This window comes from Suncus etruscus, chromosome 19 (assembly GCF_024139225.1).
Source record: "Suncus etruscus isolate mSunEtr1 chromosome 19, mSunEtr1.pri.cur, whole genome shotgun sequence".
Classification (NCBI taxonomy): Eukaryota; Metazoa; Chordata; class Mammalia; order Eulipotyphla; family Soricidae; genus Suncus; species Suncus etruscus.
Window position 1 is genome coordinate 4,016,845 of NC_064866.1, and position 24,411 is coordinate 4,041,255.

Here is a 24,411-nt window from a genome sequence, read left to right on the forward strand (position 1 = left end):
TGCTGAAATGAACCGGACTGGAACATGCCAGTCATTCTTTATCCACAGTTATTTGGGCAGTTATTTCGGGCAGAGAAAGAACTAGAAAATTAGTTTTCCCTGTTTGACAATGGGAAACTGAGGCGACTGAATGTATGCCCCAAACCCCTTGCTTCTAATACTTCTCTATTTGTTGTGGTGAACAATCTTTTGACGAATATTTATTCCAGTGGAAAACATGATCAGTGATGACAGAATCAGCTCTCTTGGAAAAAGACTCCCTGAGGCCATCTGACCTATCCCAACATCAACTCTTCCATGACCAAACCGTTAAGAACTCCCACATCGCACATAAATCCACCTTGTGTATCCCAAGACTTCACTCATTTGTCCTCCAGTAAAAACAATGATTAATTTGTATTTCTTTCTCCTGCTGTGAGAGGAATAGTCACTGCCTTCATGCACATATATTTTAGCTCTTTAATTGAAACCGTTCTTTTGTCTTCCCTGCTGTCCTCTACAGATCATATGCCTTGAAAACTCATTCAACTCATTTGTTTTTCATGTTTCTTAATTTGACACCTTATGGATTCATCTTGCCGGACTGCAGAATTGTGTGTGTATGTATGTGTGCGTGTGTGTGTGTGTGTGTGTGTATGTGTATGTGTGTGTGTGTGTGTGTGTGTGTGTGTGTACTCAGTTGTCTTCTCTGTGATTAGAAGTGACCATATATGTTGTAGAATTTGAACATGGGTCAGGGCCTTACCTTGTATTCTCTCTCTGTGTCCCAGAAGACTATTAGCTAAACTACAATATATCTTTTTGTTTGCTTGGTTTTTTGGTATTTTTGGGTCACACCCAGCAGTGCTCAGGGGTTCCTCCTGGCTCTATGCTCAGAAATCGTTCCTGGCAGGCTCGGTGGACCATATGGGATGCCGAGATTCGAACCACCGTACTTCTACATGCACGGCAAACACCCTACCTTCATGTTATCTCTCCGGCCCCACAATATATCTCATGTTTAGCCTTATGCATGAATATGATGGGGCCTAAATGTACACAGAGTTTTGATCTAACATTCTTAATTCTTTTTTCCCAATTTTTAGATGAGGCTAAATTTTTAAATTGGTGGTGGTTCACCAAATCAGATTGCTCTACGTTCTGTGAATGGGCTTCGATCCATTAAAGGCCTGAATATCTTTAAGTGCTTGATCTCACTGAGTAAAGGAAAATGCTTTAGTAGATAATTTCCCTGCAGACTGCACCTGTAGTGTCTGCTCTTTTGAGTTTTCATTGTGCCAGTCAATTTTGAACTTGCTATCTTCCATAATTTCACAAGTCAATTCTTGATAATAGATCTCTTTCTCTCTATGCATCCTATGGTGTGATTCTCTAGAGAACCCTAACAAATAGAAAGACAAAAATGATGAGCATGTCTATGCCCCAGACACTTGGTGGTGTTTTATATTAAAGTGAAGGAACAGTCGTTGGTGATACACTGAAAACTGGGTACAATTCTTCTAACAAATTGCCTTTCAAGACTTTCTACTCCTCAGTTTCTTGCCTCAAGGTAGGAGATGGAGCTAAGGGATATCCAAGCCCAGGAATTTATGAAATATAGAAGTTGAATATTGCTGAGGAGGTAAGTCAAAGCAATCCTCCTGAGCTCTTTCTGGGTATTAAAGCTTCAGTTTTTTTTTTTTTTTGTTCTGTTTTGTATTTTTGGTTTTTGGGCCACACCTGGCGGTGCTCAGGGGTTACTCCTGGCTTTCTGCTCAGAAATAGCTCCTGGCAGGCACAGGGGACCATATGGGACACCGGGATTCGAACCAACTACCTTTGGTCCTGAATTGGCTGCTTGCAAGTCAAACGCCGCTGTGCTATCTCTCCAGGCCCTAAAGCTTCAGTTTTAATCCAACTGAAATCACAGCAGAGGAAAAGTGGGAACAGAAGGATTCAAAGATTCATGCATCAAGTCGAACACTCAGATTGATTAGTTAACTGTTAAAACGCGCATGCGTGAAAGCTTGCCTGAAAGTCTTTAGCTTCTGTACTTTCTCATTTGAAAGCAGATTGTCTACATTGATGAGTACCTAGAATCTCTCTCTGCATTGCGGGAATCTTGGTGTGGAAGAAGAGGGGGTAGTGGAAAAAGGCTTGTTAGCTGCAAAATGCTCAGGCTTCTAACCAAACGGAAGGACCCTTTCCCAGCCCATAAGAAATGCTTGACCCGAAAGACACTTTGCTGTTTCTGATCTTTGAGATTAGAAGGAGTTCCTGACTAGCTCTCTAGATTTGGTGGAGAGGCTTAGAAATTTTTCTGTGACCTTGGTTTTGAAGTCTTTGTTTTGTCAACTGAGATCCCCTTTTCTGGGTAAACTAACAAGGAGGAACCTGTGTGTGTGTGTGTGTGTGTGTGTGTGTGTGTGTGTGTGTGTGTGTGTGTATAATTAGCTTCTTTTATAAACACAAAGCTTTTGTTTGGTTGATTGGTTTTTAAGACACACCCATCTGTGATCAGGGGTTTCTCCTGCTCTGTACTCAGAAATCATCCTGGCCTGCTTGGAATACCAAATGGGGTGCTGGGAAGCTGGGGATCAGAATCGAATCTGGGTCTGCTTCATGCGAGCCAAGTGTCCTATCCAGTGTACTATAGCTTCACTCCACCCCCACTTTTTTATTTGCTTATATTTTAGCTTCTCTCTGGAGAGTGGTCAGTGCTTAACTGTAGGAGTTTTGGAGGTTTCCTCTGAATGAATTTTCTCTTCAATGCAGTACTCTGTGGTAGATACTTGTTGGGAGTAATAGATTCCTTGGTTTGGAAGGTTTGGGTACATGACTCAGAATGCAAGCTACCTCTTTAGGATAAGAATGTTTTTCTCATTCTTTGGAGACATCCTGGTAGATAAGTTGAGGCATGTTCTCTCCCTTCACCCCTCTTTTGGGTTCTTTGTGACTAGAGGCTCCACATAGAGGGGTCAGGACCCCAAGTGCCACTTGTCCTGTGAGGCTCTTTGTATACTTAGCTGTGCCAGAGACTGACAAATTATTAACCTCTGGTTAACCCCAGGTTAGAATTTAGTTCTAGTCATGAGTTCAGTCTTTGGAATCAAAGAGTTCGATTGTTTTATAGCAGTTCTCCCCATCAAGAACCCTGCCCCAGGACTGAGCTTTGGATAAGCATGCTCTGGGAGAGTAGGATTGTGCAGGGGGGAGGGGGCTGGGAAGTAAAGGAGAAAGTCTTAGGGGAGAAGGGAAAGGAATGAATGGGGAGAGAAGGCACGAAGGAGAAGGAGACTGAGTGGTAGCTACTGCTGGCTTGATCTCCAACTGACACAGCTGAAAACACACAGAAAAAGTGCCTGTAACTGTCTTTTCTTCCTTTCACCACTTTCTCCTCTCTTCTTCTCACTCTCATTCCTTCCATATTTTATTATCACATTTACTTCCACACTATGGCAGGCCATGCTACCTGATATGGCTGTTCAAAGGGTTGAGCTTGTCCACTAGGCACTGACCATGCTCCTGGTCACTTTCCAATGGGAAACTCAAGAAAATTATTTTCTGATAGGAGGAAGAAAAAAGAACAGAAACACAGTGAGTTAATAAAAACAACTGGTATTTGGGCAGTTTGGCCTGGTTGCACCCCAATGGGATATACAACCAAAAGAAAATGCCTAGTGATAAGGATTTGGGTGGGGTGGTTGGGTGACTTGGTGGTTGTGCTCACTGAAGAATAAAGAAGCCTGAACTGAAAAAATTATCTAAGGAAATTCAACGATGGCACCTTCAGACTCAGACATTCTCAAACTTAGTTCCTCAATGAATAGAATTAGAATTCTTGAGAAGTCAAATGCCTACTTAGTGTTACAGCCATGCCTTTCTTCTATTGTTACTTCTTTTTTTTAATGTTTTGGTTTGATTTTTTTGGGGGGCACACCCGGTGATGCTCAGGGGTTACTCCTGGCTATGCCCTCAGAAATCATCTTTGGTTTGGGGAACCATATGGGATGCTGGGGATTGAACCGCGGTCCGTCCTAGGTCAGTCACATGCAAGGCAAATGCCCTACCACTGTGCCATCCTACCGACCCCATCCTGTTGCTACTTCTGAGGCAAACTCATCTTATTTGTTTGTGTCTCCACTTAAAATGTATTTTCTCTTTACTGAAGCAAGGAGAATGCCTTTATGGAAGTATTCAGGATTGATAGAACTCTTGCTCTTTCTTCCATTTTAGTCCTGTATTCTGCTAGGATCAAATTGAATCCAGATTGGCCATGTGCAAGACCAATGTCCTAACCTCCATATTTTGGCGGTTGCCTGTGCTGGTGACACTTGAGTCTGGAAGCATTCCTGTGTTTATGGATGTAGAATCTGAGATCTAGTTGGGTTAATTAACTTGTAGAAGGTGAAATAGTTAACAGGTTTGAACTAAGGTCCATGTAACCACAGAGTTGGCACTTGCCCTGCTCCCTAATCCTTAGCTGTCTTTGACCTTGCCTAGGAAAACATATTGCTAGTTTTTGAACATGAACTGGATCGGGATTGGAACAAAATGTGCTGATAACTATTAACTGACACAGCAGTTATGCGAGTTATGATAGATAACATTTTTGAAAAAGCAAGTCTTTGAGATGGAATAGTCGCAATTTCTGGCCTTGTCTTTCTTTTTATCACTTGTAGAATAACCAACGGTTTTCTTTTCTTGATAAAATACAGTAAAGGAAAACACACGTCATTTGTTTACTTATAAATATTATTTCTCTGAGAAAATATAGGGTGTACCAAAAGGAAAGGCCATCCCGAAAAACACCCTAATTCCTGGTCATTATTTATTATTTTTTATTATTTATTATTATTATTTAGCCTGGGACGAGGAGCTAGCTCAATAAATTGTGTGCAGACTTTGCATACAGGAGACCCAAGCTTCAGGCTCAGCACATGTGGTTCCCTGAGCACTGAGACAGATCTCACCACTGAACACTGTTGGATGTGGCCCCCCCAAAAAACAATGAGGAATAAATAAGAATGGGTACCATGGAGTTAGACTGTAGTGGCTTAATCCTCGCTCTGTCATTTCAGATTTGTTTATTTTTGTTTTTGTTTTTTTGGGCTACACCAAGTGATGCTCAGAAATAGTTCCTGGCTTGGGGGACCATATGGAATGCTGCAGGATCGAACCGCAGTCCGTCCTAGGTCAGCGTGTGCAAGGCAAACACTCTACCGCTTGCGCCACTGCTCCAGCCCCATGTCATTTCAGATTTGAAGACCCTTGACCTAATCACTTATCCTCTGGACCCATTTAGTCATCTGTTGTGTTGAAAATAATTTCTTGGTTTATTCGATTGTTGCAGTTAGTTGATGCGAGGTTTCTTGAAGTGACCAAAAGATGGTCATCTTTTTTTTTTTTTTTTTTTTTTGGGCTACTCTCAGTGATGCTCAGGGGTTACTCCTGGCTACCAGCTCAGAAATCACTCCTGGCTTGGGAGGACCATATGGGATGCCTGGGGAGTGAACTGCGGTCCATCCGAGGCTAACACTTGCAAAACTGACACTCTACCTCTAGCACCACAACTCCGGCCCCAAGTTTGTCATCTTAATACGTATTTTTGTTTTCATTCTGAGCTTGTGTATACATATGTGGTGGTGTGCAAATAAAATTCTATTTGGGAAACCAGAGAAACAATATAGTGAGTAGGATGTTTGCCTTGCATGCAATTGTTCCAGATTCAACCTTTCCCTAATTTCTATCAGGAGTGCTTCCAAACCAAACCAAACCAACCAAAAAAAGCACACAAACAAAATGAGGTTCTGGTTTTAAAAGAATCTATTAACACTTCATCTCATCACAGCATGATTGCCTTTCCTTACCTGAAAATAGACTTCCTGGAACCCAGGATGTGGTAGCAAAGGAATGAAAGTGAATCCCCACGTGTCTGGATCTTATTTTTTTTTGGAGGGATAACACACCCGGTGACACTCAAAAGTTACTTCTGGCTATGCACTCAGAAATCACTCCTGGCTTGGGGGACCATATGAGGTGCTGGGGGTCGAACCAAGGTCCTTCCTGGATCAGCCGTGTGCAAGGTAAACACCCTACTGCTGCACTATCGCTCCAGCCCCATCACCCAGAATCTTTAAGATAGATTTGATGCTGGGCCATGGATGGCATCTCTATAGGCGATAGAGCATGGGCTGTTCTCCAATTATGCTGCCCTGTCTCTCACAGTTGTGAATGAAGCTCTGCTCTCTCAGGGGTGCAAAACCCTCTTAAAACAGCATGTGGCCCACTCTGACCTTACACAGCCATCCCTTGGTAGGAAACTTCGATTCTGACTTTTTCTATTAAATCTATAGAAAACTTTATTTCTTTCTTTGATGTCTCTAATGTGAAATAGCTCTTGGTTTCCAAGAAACTGCTAGCCAGAGCAGTAAAAAAAAGTGTAGAGCAAACAGTTTGTCTGAGCAACTTCTCAAGGCCTATAGTTACACAGATAACAGCCTAAGTTTTTTTTTCTAAGATTCCTAAAGTCGTCTAGCTACAATGGTCCCCTAACATAACTCCCCCTAGCACCTGGCTACATAGATAACAAAAATCACTTCTCCCAACCCATGGGATATGTCTAGAATATATTCTGTCTAAAATATGTTTTTCTCCCAAGGTTACTGGCATTAGTGTTCCCTTTGGCTTGGATGTGTCTAGAATATGCTCTGTCTAAAATACATTTTTCTCTCAAGGTTACTGGTCTCAGTGTTCTCTTTGGCTTGTGACAATGCCTCACATAACTTTTTAGACTGACCTTAGTAAAGGCAGGCTGCGTCCTTGTTCGGGCCTCTTGAGAGATTGTTAGGCCTCAGGCATTGCTAGAGGCTTTCTAGGCTTCAGCTTCCCACACAAAACCATATATATGGAATTAAAAGGTAAATAGTATAATCATCAAGACACATGACTGGCAAGGATATGACTTGGGTTTCATTTCCAGCGCCGCATGGTCTCCTGAGCACATTTACAGCATCTCCAGAGCTCCCCAGAACTGCCAGAGTGATCCCAGGTATCCCTAGCATTGAGCGTTGGGCTCTTGCACTGAACCAATGGTCTAATCGGCCAAGAATCACAGATGGAGCCCTCTAAGCACTGTTTGCTCCCCTGCCTTATGCCCTAATAATACCTTAGAGGTGAATCGCGGTCCTTGCTTCCCAGGTTAGATCCTTTATGGTGGTAAAACTGAAGCCGCTTTTGCACCATTCTGAACTTCATACTCTTCAATTCCCATCTTAGATTTTAGTTTCTGCCGATGTCCTTCTTTGATTTCTCTATTTTACTGATGGAAAATTTTTCTTAAGTGTCTAAGATTGGCAAAAGTAAAAAAAAAAATTGGGACAGGAAGGATAGTGTAAACATGTAGGCTGTTTGTCTTGAATGTGGCCAACCTTGTTTGATCCCTGGCTTTCTATATGGTCACCTGAACACTGCCAGGAATAATTCTTGAGTGCAGAGTCGGGAGTAATCCCTGAGTATTGCTGGGTGTATCCCCCAAATAAAAACAACCAAGCAAAATCAACACTGAAAAAAAGGCAAATAATAACCATACTTTCCTCCAACCCCTCTGTTGCTTTTTGCTGTAAACAAGTAAGTCACACATTTGAACTTTTTCCTCTCTCTTCCACAGCCCTCCCATGATTTATTATATATGTGAATTCAAGGGGTGCATTTGCCCTTGTAGCCTAAGCTACAGGAGGCAAGACTGTGATGGTGAGAAGTGATTCAAGGCCAATTATTTCTTGTGGGAGAGACTTCTTAGGAGATTATAGCTTTAGTGGCATTCTCTCCCACAGTCTAATAGAAAAACAAAACAAAAACACCCCGAGTGTCTTAAACCTGATGTTTTAAGCAGTTTACATTCTCAGAGAACTCAGCTGCATACCAGGATTTTGTTGACTGATCAAATGGAGACACAACCATCTGCCTGTGATATTTGAGCACGGGCTCGATTTTTTTTCACTCTAATCTTAGAAGCTCATCCTCATTTCTGAGGAAGGTTATATTGTGCTATACAGAACCATGAGTATAGCCTTGAAGTGTGTAGGAATGGCGTTAATTCTGGGAGTTAGCAATATTGTGTGAGCAGGTAAGGCACTTGCCTTGCATGTGGCTGACCAGAGTTCCATCTCTGGAATTCCATATGGTCACCTAGGCACCGCCAGTATAATTACTGAGAATAGAGCCAGGAGTAACCCCTGGGCATCTATAGATGTGGCCCCAAAACAGAAAAAAAAAAAACAAGAAAAAGGAAATATGTTTATTGCCCATTATGTGTGTTCTTATTTCCCAAACACCAAAGCGTCCATTACTGTCATTTTTCCCCAAAAGTACCTTTATTTAAATTAAATTAATTAAAAAATTAAAAAATTAATTAAAATTATTTTAGTCAAGTAAAATAGTTTTAAATAAATTTACTCAGAGAAATATGAGGGGAGAGAAAGATATATGCAAGGGAAAAAAGTCTATGATGGCTTTTGGGAGAAGGTCATTATTTTTCCAAATTGTCTTGGGCAGGAGTTCTCTGCAGCATAAAGTTAATCAGAAAAAGCCTTGTACTCTAGTTTTATCAGGACCTGTACATTTTTCTGTGCCTTTTTTTGGGGGGGGGGCACACTCGGTGATGCACAGGGGTTACTCCAGGCTATGCACTCAGAAATTGCTCCTGGCTCAGGGGACCATATGGGACAACGGGGCTAGAACCAGGTCCAACTTGAATTGCCACATGCAAGGCAAATGCCCTACCACTGTGCTCTCACTCCGGTCCCTCTTTTGTGACCTTTGAATGTTTCTTCCTGGCACTCTCCCTTGAGAAATGTCAAATAGCATCCTGGCAGTGATGAGAACATAAACAATGAGTGGTTAATTGACTTGACCTGAGATTTGTTGTTGGCTGGTATTTTGGCTTTGTGGAAATTGCTGGAACTCCAGTTATAAGCTCTGCAAAACCTACCTACTAGCTCCCAATTGAGATTGGGGCTTCTTGTTTACTCCAGCTCACAGAACAGGGCTTTTTACTCAGTTCTTTTCTCACAAGCCCAGGGTAAGGGACACCTAAAGCAGAGAGTGATAATTGTTTTAAGTCACTTACTACCTTGAACTGAGCTGTTTGAGTAATGGTTGTCAGGAGTCCATCACTTTGGGCAAAGTTGCCCCATCTTCATGAAGGTGGGAAGGTAGCCTTTAGATTGGAAAACCATACACCAAATATCAACAAAAGATTTAGGAGTCTTATTTCATATTCTTCCTACAATTCACATGTAAGAGGCAGACAAACTGTTGTCACCTTGTAGTCCAGAAGTCTTGGCTTGGTCAAAATGAATTTTCACTTTTTTTTTTCACTACCCAGAACAACCTCCTATGCAACTGATTCAAACTGGTGTGGGACTAGAGATTTGTTGCCTGGATTTGGGACTACATATGGATCTGGGTGGTGTCATAATTTTCATGGGAACCCCAGCACTCAAACTGGCATGACCTTCCAGTGTGTTTTGTCTGATGCGGAAATCTCCACTTATCTCCCTTGTTGTGCTCTTCCCAGATGGAACAAGAAAGTAGATGGGGCATGAGTGAAGTCAAGGATTCAGAAGACAAAGAAATGGGCTCCGATGGTGAGAACTTGGAGAACAGGCAAGAAGACCTGGAAACACAAGAAATGGGCCTGAATGCAAATGATGCTTATCACAGAGGCAGTCACTCAAAGAAGAAGATGGTCTCCAAATCCCGGGCTACAAGAGGAGGTTCAGTGAAGCGGTCCCTTATTTCCAGCATCTGCACAGGTGAGAAGGAGATCTTCCAGGGAAATTTCTCCATCCGTCTGTCATGGTGTTCTTCAACCAGTGTGTAGAAAGATTGAAACTACATGTCTGTTGAATTAATTATTAATTAAAAAGTCCTAGTAGAAATAGATGGATGGATGGTGATGCCTTTCTCGGCCTGATCTGGTACCTGCAGCCCCTAAGGCCTGGTAGGTCTGTAGGTATTGGGGTAATGGCGAAGAAATGATCCACAGCAGTCATTATTACAAGTCCCCAACTGCCATGTGTAGATCTCACATGGCTTCTAAGCAAAAAAATTTTTTTCTTACATGGTCCTTTTTTTTTATAATAATTTTTATTTTGACCAAAGTGGATTACAAATCTTTTTAGGCATATATATTTTAGGCACATATAATATTTATATATAATATAATAATATAATTTTAGACACAGAATGACATTGAATAAGGGGCATTCCCACCACCAATGTTGTCCTCCCTCCACCCCTGTTCCCAGCATGCATCCCATATCTCCCTCCTTTACCCTCCTGGGCTGCTAGTATAAGTGGTCCCCTCTGTGTCTAAGCTAAACTTTTTTTTTAAGCTAAATTTATTAAGCAGCCTCCTACAACTGCCCTACCTCCATCTTGCTGCCTCTGCACCCATGCTGTCTCTGCTCTTTCTTGCTGCATTTCTCTTCTCCCTCCTCCCCCAGGTCACTCTTATTTAATTACCAACTACAGACCCCTCTCAGCTGTGGGAGGGTCTCACCATCCAGGTTATATTAGCATTTGGCTTTGGGGAGGGGTAACATATGTCTAACACCTTGATGACAACTGCTAGTCCATGGACCAGTATACAGCACAGGTATAGGAATGCAGGTATAAAATGGTTGAAGATGGCTGCTGTAGAGCAGAGGTTTTTATTTCTTTACCCAGTGGCATGGGAATGGTTTCTCTCAAATGCCCAGGATGTTGGTGATTCTCAGCTGACTTGGCCAGTTTAGTGCTAGAGTGACAAAGTAGCACTCCTTGGGTTTACAGTGCCAGAGGATGGAGGAGGCCTCAGGGTCATTTCTGGCAGCCTGGGAGGAACTGTTTGGTGCTACAGATCAAATCAGGGTGATCTGCATGAGAAGGCAAGCCCCTTAACCCTTGGACCTCTCTCTGTGGTCCCTAGCGCAAGGCTTTTAAAACTTTTCCACTCTTGACTCCTTTTTTATCTGGAACTCTTTAACTTGACCCCAGGCATATAAACTTGGTACACAAATCAAACATTTACCGGTAATAAATCACCATTTTAAAGCTAATTTTTGACGAAACTTTCTTCCCTTCCGATTCAGTTCTGTATCTCGAAGCATCATACACCACGGTTTAAGACTGTGGGGGGGACTCGAGTGATGTAGTACAATGTGTAGGACCTTGCACATGGCAACTGGATTTAATCCCCAGCAGCCTTTCAAGAGCTTTCCTGAATGCAGAGTTAGAAATAACCCCCGAGGGGCCAGAGCAGTAGGAGAGTGTAGGGCATTTGCCTTGCACATGGCTGACCTTGGATGAACCTGGTTTGATTTCTGGCATCTCCCATGGTTTCTCGAGCCTGGCAGGAGTGATTTCTGATCACAGAGCTAGGAGTAACTCCTGAGCATCTCTGAGTGTGGCCCATTTAAAGAAAAACCTAAACACCCCTAGGTGTGACCTAAAAAAAAAAAAAAAAAAAAGGAATCGAGTCTCTCATCTTACACACAGGTGGCATTTTTTTTTTTTTGTGAATGATCTTTCTAGAAGAGACCATTGGGCCGTTTCTGTGCCATCACAGGCCTACATAGATGATTCTCGAGTGCAGCCTAACATGGATTTACTAGTAGACATGAGTTTGGATGGTAGCTCCCTCCCAACTGGACACAGAATTCTGCTATAGGTGACCACTGGACTCCGTATAGAACATACCCCTTTGGATTGATGGGATATTTGATGAGTTGCTATGTATTTTTTATTTTTTAAACTTTATTTATTTTTTTTAATATAATTTTTATTTTGATCATAGTGGCTTACATATTGTTGACAATAATATTTTAGGTACATATTTACATAAAATCAGGGGGGATTCCCATCCCCAAATTGTCCTCCCTACACCCCCGTTTCTGTCTTACCTCCCATTTCCTCTTCCCTCACCCCCAGGGCGGCTAGAATATGTGGTCCCCTCTGTCTCTAACCAACTACTTAGTAGTCTTGCATCAGTTTGGTCTTGATGCCTCCCTTATTTCCCCCTCTAAGTAGTAAACTTTATTTATTTATTTATTTATTTATTTATTTATTTATTTATTTATTTATTTATCGGTTGGTTCTTGGGCCATACCCAGTGGTGCTCAGGGGTTACTCCTGGCTCTGCACTCAGAAATTGCCCCTGGCAGGCTGGGGGATCATATGGGAAGCCAGAATCAAACAGGGTTCCTCTTTGGTTGGCCACATGCAAAACAAATGCCCTAATGGTGTGCTATCTCCCCAGTCCCAAGTTTAGTTTTGAGTATGTCTTGGCTATTTCTAGTCACAAACTTTATCTCCATTTGTAAGCAGGGTAAACTCGGTGATAAGGAAGTTGCCCGTGTTTCTATGCCCACCACAGCTTCTGCTAAATCTAGATATGGAAAGAGTGAACTGTCCACTACCTCCTTGGTTCTCTCCTCTTGCTGTTTCCTGCTCTGTACAGTCTGAGGGACAGAAGTGAGCTGAAACTGATACCAGGACTGTGAAGTGACATTCCTTTGCATGGCACATTCCAGAAGATTCCCTGCTGTCCTCAACCCTCAGCCCCATGTAGTGACCCATAACATGGGATCTGCGATCTCAGAACCTTTTCTGAATGCACTCAATAGGAAAGCCCCAGATCCCAGAGAAGCTCTTAAGCAGAGTATATTGAGATTTTTCAGTGTGAATTTGAGCTATTCTGGACTAACCAGATTTTTTGGTTTGTTTTGGGATATACCCTGCCATGCTTAGGACTTACTCAAGAATTACTCCTGGGGCTGGAGCAATAGCACAGTGATAGGGCATTTGCTTTGCCCAGGACGGATTTGGGTTCGATCCCTCAGCGTCCCATTATTGGCACTACAGACTATGACTTGGGTTGGACAACCAACCTAGTATACCTGGAGCCTAGAATTGGTCTTATGCCAGAAAACTTCAGGGGTAAGGTCTCCTTGTATTTAGGCCAAGGCTTTTCCTTTCATGTCCCCTATATTTTGCTGGGCTTATGCAAACAATCGCGACTCTAACATCGTCTTTGCTGTGCTCCTTTGACTCATCCTTAATGAAGTAATGTATTATGATCAACTGTGTCAACAATACTATAGCCTTTAATGTTTAAGGAGTTACATAAATTTTGTGGCTTTAGATTGCTTTGTGTACTGCTAAGAAATGTTATAGTGTACTACAATCTGGGGACTTGAGGGACAAAGTAATTGTGCATGAGTCTTGTTTCATTTTTCTTAATGTTTTTTTGGCTGAAAATTCAAAATTAAGGTGTCAGCAAGGGGATTTCTTTGAGAATTCTGTTTATGGGTGATTGTCTTCCCACTGTAACTTCACCTTGTCCTTTCTTTGCATCTTTGTCTTCATAAAGAAAAAAAGCCATAGCCAGAAGTGATTTCTGAGCGCATAGCCAGGAGTAACCCCTGAGAGTCATTAGGTGTGGCCCCAAAACCAAAAAAAGAAAAATTAAAAAAAAATCACTCCTGATAGTTTTTAGGAAATGTGGGATTCCAGAGTTTGAACCCTGGTTGGCTGCATGCAAGGCAAACTTACTTGCTGCCCTACCAGTTCCATAAAAATTTAAAAGCCAGTCAGGACAACAATGAGAACCCATGGCTTCTTCAGAGGTGGGCTGCAGTAGGCTTGTCTTTTGAGGCCAGGGCCTTGGAAGATTGTGGTAAACCTTAGAGCCAGAAAAACATTTGGAGACGCCAAGCTGGTCCGCCTAGCTCAGACCTCTGCCTGAAAGAGGAGGGAGTCCAGGCTGGGGGACAGCTGAGTGTCCCCAGAACATGCCTACCTCTTTGGGTGGGTGGTCAGTCAAAGAGGAGTCTTTGATGCAATTGTTTGTTTTGTTTTGTTTTGATTTTAGGCCATACCCAGTGATGCTCAGGGTTTTACTCCTGGCTCTGTGCTCAGAAATCACTCCTGGCTTGGGGAACCATATGGAATGCCAGAGGATTGAATTGCGGTCTGTCCAATGTCAGCTGTGTGCAAGATAAATGTCCTACCTACCACTGCACTATCGCTCCAGCCCCTCAGAAGAGTCTCTGAGATGGCCTCAGAGTATGGGGTGGGAAGTCAGGGATTCTTTCTCTGGGATTCTCTCCTGAGCACCAAACATGGCCTTATCCTCTTGTGCCTTTTCCCTTGCAGAAAGCCTACTGAGTCAGGAAGAAGAGGCTGCACCCCGTGAGGACAAGGAAGACGCATTGGGAGTGCCTGAGATGGCCACATCCCTGGGAGGCCCTGCTGAGCCTGAATGCACCTTAGGAATCCCTATGAAAGAAAAGGAGGAAGAAGAGAGTGTGGGAGACCATCAGCAGCAGGAGGATGAAGAAGAGGAGGAGGAGGCCAAGTCACCACCACCCCCCAGTGCCATGCTGCCCTGGAGACGCCACCTGGCCTTGGGCATCCTGCACCGGGGGGACAAACCCGCACACCGCCGCTTCCAACGCCTACAGCAACAACACTCCAACACTGCCATGCATCTGGGCGAGCTGGACAGCCTGGTGGCAAGCATCATGGACATAGACCAGGACGCACCCACCATCTGCCCAGACTGCGGGGAGACCTGCTCCCCGGGTTCAGCCTTCCTGCAACACCAACGCATCCACCACCAACTGGCAGCCGGCCTGGAGCCCTTGGGTGGCCTGGTGGGCACCGTGGTAGCCAGACCACCATCCAGGGACAAGCCTTTCCGCTGTGGGGAGTGTGGCAAGGGCTTCAGCCGCAATGCCTACTTGGCCAACCACCTACGTTTGCATACTGGGGAGCGCCCCAACGTATGCCAGGACTGTGGGAAGAGCTTCAGCTGGCCTGGGGATTTGCTCAAGCACCGGAGGCTTCATACTGGGGAGAAGCCTTACTTGTGCCAGGAGTGTGGGGAGGCCTTTAGCCTCAGCGCACATCTGTTGAGCCACCGGCGGGCGCATGCAGCTGTGGCAGCAGGAGTAGCAACAGGTGCAACAGGTACATCAGCAGGTGCAACTGGTGCATTGGCAGGTCCAACAGGTGCAGCAACCGGTGCCGGATCCTCAGCCTTTCGCCCCTTTGCCTGCGGGGACTGTGGCAAGGCCTTTGCCCGTCGCTCCCACCTTGCCAACCACCAACGAGTGCACACTGGGGAGAAGCCCCACGGTTGTGGAGATTGTGGCAAGCGATTTGGCTGGCGCTCAGACCTGGTAAAGCACCTGCGGGTGCATACTGGGGAGAAGCCCTATGTCTGCAGGGAATGTGGAGAGGCCTTTAGCGTGAGCTCGCATCTCTTCACCCACCGCCGCACCCACTCAGGGGAGCGGCCTTACGTGTGCCAGGAGTGTGGAAAGGGATTTGGGCGCAATGCCCACCTGGTGAGCCACCTGCGGGTGCACACCGGTGAGCGCCCCTTTGGCTGTGCCCGCTGCGGCAAGCGCTTCGGGGACCTGTCCACCCTGGCCCAGCACCGTCGCACACACACGGGTGAGAAGCCCTATGCCTGTCGTGAGTGTGGCAAGAGCTTTGTGCAGAGCTCACACCTGGTGAGACATCGCCGCGTGCATGCAGGGGGAAGGCCACACAGGTGCAACAGTTGTGGCAAGGCCTTCCGCTACAAGACACATCTGGCGCAGCACCAGAAGATGAGCCTCTGCTAGGGCTGGACCCATCTAGGGCTGCCCTGTACCTGGGACGGACCATGCTGCACCTGGGCAAGGACAGAGCTGCACCTAGGCTGGACTGCGCTGCAGCTGGCTAGCTCTGCGTTGCACATGTGCTGGACCGAGTTGCATCTGAGTTGCAACCAATCTAGGGTTGTGCTGCACTTGGACTGGACTGCGCTGGACCTGGACTGGGACCACACTGCATGCATCTGGGCTGGACCATGTGGGACTGTGCTGCACCTGAGCTGGGACCACCCAGCAATTGGGCCAAGGTCACACAACTTGTGTTGGGGCCTCCCTCAGGACCACAGCTTGCTTAGCCCTGTTCTGTCTGGGTCACATGCTGCAGGAGGCAGTGTTGAAAAGGCAGAAGGAATCATTGGCAAGAGAGCCTTTTGGTGTTTGTTAGAAGGTCATGAAGGGGAGGATCTAATAGGAGTTGTTCTTTTGGGGTGCTATATTTGACCTGTCTTCCCAGCAAAGTAACGTTTGGGACAGTGCATAAGCGATGGCTTCTCAAGTTTTACTACTTGAAGCCCTCATGAAGAGGATGGATGGAGGAGCAGACACTTTAAGAGTCTTGAAGAAGGAGTGGTGTGTGTGTGTGTGTGTGTGTGTGTGTGTGTGTGTGTGTGTGTGTGTGTGTGTGTAGGGGGGAAGGGTTAATAGGACAGGCAATAGGGAGACCAGGCTGCTGGTAGTTGTGGGATTCGGAACTTAGGAAGAGGGTGTGCCTTGAGGGATGAGTCTAGCAACCCATGTTAAGTCAGTGTTTGCTCCCAACCCATGTAGGGAGAACTTGGTCAAAGTGTTGTGTATTCTGTTCTCTTTCTCTCAGTCTAGCTACTATTTTTTGAAGCCTCCAGGAATAACTGGGCAGACAGGCTCTCCCTACCCTATGTTGTCAGGGTGACACTCCGTAGAAAGTTATTCATATATAACTAGTATTCAGATATCCTAGGGAATGCTGGCCCTGGTGTTGGCTCTTTTCTTTATAATATTTCAGCCTCATGCTGCGTCATGAAGATAACCTGGTTGGTACTGGGCTCAGACACACTTTTCAGTGCAGAGAGATGGGGTGATCCCAGCTCTGTCTGACTTCTTCTTCAAGTCAGACTGATGCAATTTGATATCTGAACCCCAGAACCACTGACAGTTGCCCCAGGGTGAATGGCTTGGTGTTTTGCTGGCACCATGTGAGAAATCCATGAAGGCAAATGTTCACATTGGGGAGTATTTTTCTGGTGTCTCGCTTTCCTTCACTTTGTATTTCTGCACCCATCACTATTTGTAGTAGTGGAGGAGTTTATTGAACCTCCAGTTTTAGCCATATCTTTAATTGCTCTAATTATAGAAATCTATAACAGAATTATGGACAGAAATCTCAGTCCATACACAGGGAGGCACCAAGACTTCTCAAGGTGGGCCGAAATGTGGATGCACGGTTGCCAATAGCACAAGTAATGAATGTCTTCTGGTTGTATGAATGCCAAAACAGCACTTTTGTATTTGCAAAGTGCGTTATGCTTTTGAAGAATTGATTGTTGCTCCTCGCATGTTTGTGAAGTCATCCAGTGTTATGTCTCCCTCATCTTAGGGAAGACTTGGGGGACACAAGGATGCCAGGCTATTCTGAAGAGATAGCTGGTCTGACCTTTCTGTGCTCTCCCTCTCAGCTGCTAGGAAGATTTACCTGTTGTGTATTATAGGATAAAATTAGGACACTGGAAATGTTTATACTTGATAGAAAATTTAAGACTAGCCAGAGGACCAAGATATCCATGTTGACAAAGCTGGACTTTGTCATGTAACTTGAGTGTCCAAAATAGAAATACATTCTATTTCTAGTTGGGGGATATAGTTAGAGAGGACCCCTGTGTAGATGTCCGTGACCTGTGCCCAGATGATAGCTTTTAGAAGTTAGAATTGTGGGGAGCAGTATTGTTTTCTTCACTGGTGGGTGTTACCCTGTATTTTCCATGGAAATCTCTTCACCAAATGTTGGATGCACTTGAAGAGAAAAGACAAACAAACAAAAATCAACTTCCATAAAAACAAAGATTGTTTTTACATACCTAGAAAATTTTCTGTGGGTCCTGATAATTTATATTTGCTCATTTGTAGCAAAGAAACTTTGGGGGTACTGTAGGGAAAAAGCATGTTTTGACATTATAAAACACAGTTTTGACTATTCTAGGCTTGTATGATGCCTGTTGATCTTGCCCTTTCAATCAGTTTGTTGTTATTCATCAATGCAAATAGATTTTCGAAAAGCAGTTTTGGAAGACATGATTCCTTTCTGAGTCCTGAATCCTATGAGGGAAGTGTTTATTCTGCTTTTGAAATGTCTGAATATAAAGCATTCAAGGCTCATATGAAAATAATACAGCCACTTTGTATTCCTTTGTGGGTTATTTCTGATTTTACCTAAGACATCTACCTCTTCCAGCTGTTTTCAATTTGCTCAAGAACTCTTATTCTGTTTTTTGATCAGTTTGGTTGATGATCCACTTTGGGGGTTATTTGACCTGGTGGTGCCATTTTTATTCTATTGCACACTGCCTGCATGTGCAAATATGTTCAATAGCAGCTTTTGAGAAAGGGTTTCATGGGAGAGGAGACTGAAGCCATTTTAAGATAATTTTCTGGTAGTGAAAATTTTGCATTTCATTCGTGTCTCTTTCTCTATTGTCGTGAATAAGAAGTTCTGCTACTCCATTAGTATGCTTTTGTAAGGAAATCTCTTAGCAAAAGAAAAACACCACCATTCTGCCCCCCGTCTCCCCACACTTGGTGCATTTAAATTCTTATTCCAGGGGGTAGAGCATTTGCCTTGCACATGGCTGACCAGTGTTTGATCCTCAGTATCCCATATGGTCTTCTGAGCCCTGCCAGGAGTGATTCCTGCGTGTAGAACCAGAAGAAGCCCCTGGGTATTGCTGGATGTGGGTCCTTCTCCACCAAAATTGTGATTTCATTTTTTTTCTACAATTCTTCAAAGAATATACTTGCATTAAGGGAAGTTATATGCTTTCAGGAAGTTGCTTCTTGTTTTTTCGGCACTCTCTTCTCTCTGTTTCACCCTTAAAAAAAGTAGATCTGAAGACTTCTTCCACGAACACCTTAATGATGGTGAAGGCAAGTGTTTTGGTGATTTTCAAATAGGGAAAGAGGGGTATTCAGAGCAGGCATCCTTTGCTGTCCAGTAACCAGGTGTACCTGGGGCATCTTGAGTTCTGAGTGAGAAAAAGAATATGAAACATTAACTCTTTGAGCCATGTGTTCTCATCAAGATCAAGAAGCTGTACAAATGGGAAAAATAAAGAATAGGTGATCATAGACAATCTGAGCTGTTTCTGACATGTGTGCGCAACTTCATTGTAAATTTATGTGACAGTTATTGTTAAAATAGTGAATAATTTAATGATCATAAAAATAACAGGTTTGGTGTGAGTGTGCACTTCTGTATGTAATTATTTGCCTTATTTTCCAGGTGGTTTTATTTAATGATGGTTCTGTGAACACCGACCTGGTGTTCAACAACTGATATGAAGTATTTATCATTAAATTCATATCATTCTTTTAAATTCATGTCATTCTTAATTTGTCACTCATCAGTGTTGCTGAGTTCAATCTATGGAAGTTGTATTTCAGTAGAACAGGAGTTGGCAGACTACCAGATCTAGGCTGTCTCTTGTAAATAAAATTGTATTGGGATATATTATTATTTTTATTATTATTATTTAATTATTATTTATTAGGATATATTCATAAACATTTGACCACAGTTGACCTGACATTTAGCTACTTTTCCATTGACGCAGACAGGTTGAGTTGTTGTGACATAGGATACATGGCCCAAGTTTGCTGAGACGTTTTCTGACTCCTGTTTAAGAATGTTCAAATAGATCCTGTCATTTTAGAGTTTATTCTAAGTGATTTGTCCATTTGAGTAAATGATTCAATGCAACCCTAATGTGACTTTGGGACATTGAGACATTAATGTGTTTCATATTATAGCATTGGTGGGATTTCCAGAAATATGTATATTCATTCCATGTAAGTGTCAATATGTGAGGAATTCGGGTGGAAGACTGGGAAAAGTGGTTCAAGAGAACAGTAGGTCTTATCTCTCATTTTAGGTCACATTCCAAATGCAAATCTCCTTGTGATTCTAAGATATGACTCAAAAACCTGGAGTTTTTTCCCACCACCTGCAGATATACTCCCCAACTCCTCCACACCCTTCGTGGTACCCTAGGACTCAGAGCACCATCAGATGTGCTTCTCCAGATATGCATTACAGAATCATATATATGATATTTTAAAAAAAATTCTTATGTTCTCTTTTTCTCAGGAACATAGTTTAACTACTGATAATGCTGAAAGAGAATATCAAGTAAATTGATATTTTGCTTAAAATATGTTTTATGACTTTCTACCTAACCTCATGGAAATAGTGAGACAGTGAAACCTAAAGAAAGGATTCATAATTAAAAAGAGGAAGCAGGGCCCGGAGAGATAGCATGGAGATACAGGGATTACTTATTGCCTCATGCTTTCAGTATTCCCCTGATTCTTCCAGTTTGGAGAAATTTCCAGACTAACTCATGGTTCTGGGGAAACTATCTGTGACCCTTGAAAAAGAGTTAAAACTCAAATATTTTATTTATTTTGGGGCCACAGTCAACAGTGCTCAAGAGCTCAGGAATCATTCCTGGCAGGATTCAAGAGATCATATGAGATGTTGAGGATTGAACTTGGGTCAATTGCATGCAATGCATGCGCCTTACCCTATTCTATCTATCCTACCTATTCTACCTTATTCTATCCTCTTCTATTTTATGCCTTTAGATCCTGAAGTGAGGCATTTGAAATACTATTCAGTGTCCTAGGTGAACATATCCTTGCTCTTCTAGGATACCTTGGGGAGAGTTGCTCCCCTGAATTTGTTGTTGGATTGAGCTCTGTTTAAGTTCCAGTTAGAGAAGCTCGATGTGGTCTACTTGGAATTCTCTGAACCCACTTGCTTTAAGGAAAAAATGTGGCCTTCCCTTTTAACAGCACAGTAGGATTTCCTGTAGATATGTTGTTGATATTGTTTTGGTTTGGTTTTAGAGTCATATCCAGTGGTGCTTATCTACTGACTACACTGAGAGTTCACTTCTGGTGGGTTCAGGAACCATGTGGAATACTGGGGATTGAACCTGGGATGGCAGCATGCAAGCAACCCTACTTGGTGTTAATAGTACTCTGGTCTCTAGAGAGTTTTTCTTTTCTTTATTTTTAAATTTTTTATTTTTAATTATGAGAACAAAGATGCAAAGAAAGAGGACAAGGTAAAGTTACAGTGAAAGGACAATCACCCATAACATAATTCTCAGAAGTCCCCTTGCTGATATCTTAACTTTGAACTTTCAGCCAAAGAACATTAAGATAAAACAGAATTCATGTACAATTACTTTGTCCCTCAAGCCCCCAGATTGTAACACATTATAATATTTCTTAACAGCACACAAGGCAATCTAAAGCCATAAAACTTACATAATTCCTTAAACATTAGAGGCATAGTACTTTTTACATTTCCATGTACATGCATATTAGCTTAAGTTAACCTCAAATTTTAAGTGTTTTTTTTTTTAAGGATTAGAGTCAAAGGAGCACAGTAAAAACGGTGTTAGAGTGGCAATTGTTGTTTGAATAGGCCCACCAAAATATGAGGGGCATGGAAAGTAATAACCTTGGCCTAAATACAGAGACCCGACCCCTGAAGTTTCCTGGCATAAGACCAAGTCTAGGCTCCAGGCAAGCTAGATCGTCCAATCCAAGACATTGTCTGTAGTGCCAACACACTTTTATTTTTCACACAGACTCTGTTGTTGGTATCATGTTTCTGTATTAAAGATCCTGGAATCTGCATATCCTACATTGAAGTCAGGGCGTGAAGTGTCCTCTTGTTTCACCTCACAAACAAAGGGCAATGCAGAGAACCCTGTCCTGTAAGCAGGTCGTTGCTGTTAAGTCTTCTTAGTGTTAAGGGAAGTCTCTTTTGAGCAGGTCGATGTCTGAGCGGTGGTAGGGTCTTCCGTGGTACAGGATTGTTTTTAGGTGATGTTATAGACAAACCTGGATGTTTCGTGGATGTCTTCTCTAGATCAGGGGTGAATGAAGAATGCCCATTCTTCTGAGGCCTGTGCCAGGTCATTATGTCAATGTTCAGGGTGTAAGGTCCCTTTGCACTACAAGATTTGTGTGTTCCAATCTCTATTAGATAGGATCTTATTTGTATGGATAGTATTTTCCCATTTTAATGTGCCTATGCAAAAAAGGAGCAATGCCAAGTGGCGCTATTGGTCCATATGGAGTCTGTAAGAACAAGTCCAGCAATCCCCATGACATGGTTCAATCATAAGCATTAATTGGGGGACTCTTTCACCAAAATTCCTTGTTGAACAGCTCATAAAGAGAAGATAAAAAGTGGTTAGAATCATCACTGTATAAGGGAATATTTAGTAAGACTTATAGCTGTCAGAGAAAAAATACAAAATATTCTAAAGAAATACGTGTCCATTTTATGTCTTTTGAAACAGTTTGGGGTTGTTACACACAATGCACGGCTTTGGTCTGTGATTAGGATGTGCAATACTGAAGTTAAAAAGAGTAATGTGGGGCCGGGCGGTGGCGCTGGAGGTAAGGTGCCTGCCTTGCCTGCGCTAGCCTAGGACGGACCGCGGTTCGATCCCCCGGCGTCCCATATGGTCCCCCAAGAAGCCAGGAGCAACTTCTGAGCGCATAGCCAGGAGTAACCCCTGAGCGTCACAGGGTGTGGCCCAAAAACCAAAAAAAAAAAAAAAAAAAGAGTAATGTGGGGGGGCCGGGTAGGTGGCGCTGGAGGTAAGGTGTCTGCCTTGCAAGCGCTAGCCAAGGATCAGGACCGTGGTTCGATCCCCCGGCGTCCCACATGGTCCCCCCAAGCCAGGGGCGATTTCTGAGTACATAGCCAGGAGTAACCCCTGAGCGTCAAACGGGTGTGGCCCAAAAACCAAAAAAAAAAAAAAAAAAGAGTAATGTGGGTTAGTTATGTTTGGGGGAGTGAGAGAGTTAAGGAGTAAAAATGAGCTTTGTAGGGGTGTGGGAAAGGGCAGAATACAAAATGGACATTCTGGATACACAAAACATAACATAAAGATAAGGAATACTCTTAATACAAGCAGTGCGCGCGGTTTTCCATATGCAGAGTGGTCAGAAACTGCCAGTGACAAACTTAGCGCAACCGAGCAAATCTCAGCAAACCCCAAGTTAGGACCAACCATTTCTGGCCACCTGGGCTGCCACCCCAGAAGGCCTGGAGGCCGGGGGCAGAAGAGGGGAAGGCTGGGGCCTATCAAGGCTCTCAGCACACCCAAGTTAGGGAGAAGGCCTTCCACATGGGGTCTCCCCAAACCCCATGCCAGCTAGAGCTACCTCCAGCTCAAGAGAGGATCGAGAGAGAGCCGGAAGCCAGGATCGAGAGTTTTTCAAAACAAACTCTTCTAGAGATTGATTAATTTCTTTGGGGTGAAGTACAAGAACATGCTTTTTTTTTTTTTTTTTTTTTTTTTGGTTTTTGGGTCACACCCAGAAGTGCTCAAGGGTGACTCCTAGCTCTATGCTCAGAAATAGCTCCTGGCAGGCTCAGGGGACTATATGGGATGCTGGGATTCAATTTTATAAAAACTAGACTTCCCAGATTGAAGTGGGAAATCAAGGTTGAGAAATATAGGAAAATGAGGCTTCTGCTTTCTTTTTTTTGGGGGGGGGGGGATTGTACTAAGTAAAACTCCAACTCTGCTAAATAGAGTTAGGGAAGCTTCTTTTCTATCAAGAGTCACTTGGTTATTTACATCATCATTCTCAGGCCATTGAGGTTGTGGGCAACTGGCTTGGACCATCCATGTCTGTCTCTTTATGATCTATAGCCAAAGCTACTACAGTTTTGGGGCTGGATGTCCAGGTATGGACAAAGGGTGTTGAAAAAATGAAGCTGGCTTTGCTGGCTGACTACTCTGTCAGTCCACCTCCATATACAACATGTGTGCTTAGTTTTTGGAAAGTAAGGGCCAGAGAGAAGGCCTATCTTCACTTTTCATTAGATAATTTAGCTAGATTACTCTTCTTGCTCCCCCCACTCTGTCTTTCTTTCCTTCTATTTATTTAATCTTCCTTCCCTTCCTGGGCCTAGAAAGCTTTTTAAAAAAAAAAATCCATATATTACTCCATTTCTCAGTGGCTTCTGGCAACAGGTTATTTCCTGGAGGGAAACAGAGGAGAACAGGTACTAGTCTTTTACTGAACAGCTTCATAACTGTTGGCTCTTGTCTTTTCCTGGTCAGAGCCGCTCAAGTGTCTACAGACTTCAGTCCTGCTGCCTGTGTGTGTTTTCAAGGTTACCTCCTACTTGAATATCTGCTAAGCCAAAGCACATTCATTCCAGTGGTTTCAATTTCCAACTGTGCCAGTGGAATCCAGGCCACTTGCACAACTCTATATATCCATGTCGTAACCAGCTTCATGACAGCACCCTGAGAACAAACGGATGAGGTATATGACAGGAAACTTCACTCTACTGTGTATAAATGTAGTTAAAAAGAACTATTGCATGTTTAATACATAACATACATATTTAGATGAGTTTTACATAAGAAAATGGATTAATGAGATCCAAGTCTGCCAGTTACTGGAGACTGGGAATTCACTGACAGCAATT

At 43.4% G+C, this 24,411-nt stretch overlaps 1 protein-coding gene across 1 annotated transcript in view; it reads left to right on the plus strand.

The window, feature by feature from the left end:
* Window positions 1-15,708, plus strand: part of ZNF697 (zinc finger protein 697) — a 39,635-nt gene extending 23,927 nt beyond the window's left edge. The window contains exons 2-4 of the mRNA XM_049765973.1: window positions 9,560-9,797; window positions 14,182-15,009; window positions 15,067-15,708. Of these exons, the coding sequence (XP_049621930.1) occupies window positions 9,560-9,797; window positions 14,182-15,009; window positions 15,067-15,659 (1,659 nt within the window). The 3' untranslated portion in view covers window positions 15,660-15,708. The remainder of the gene's footprint in view (window positions 1-9,559; window positions 9,798-14,181; window positions 15,010-15,066) is intronic.
* Window positions 15,709-24,411: the final 8,703 nt, after the last annotated feature.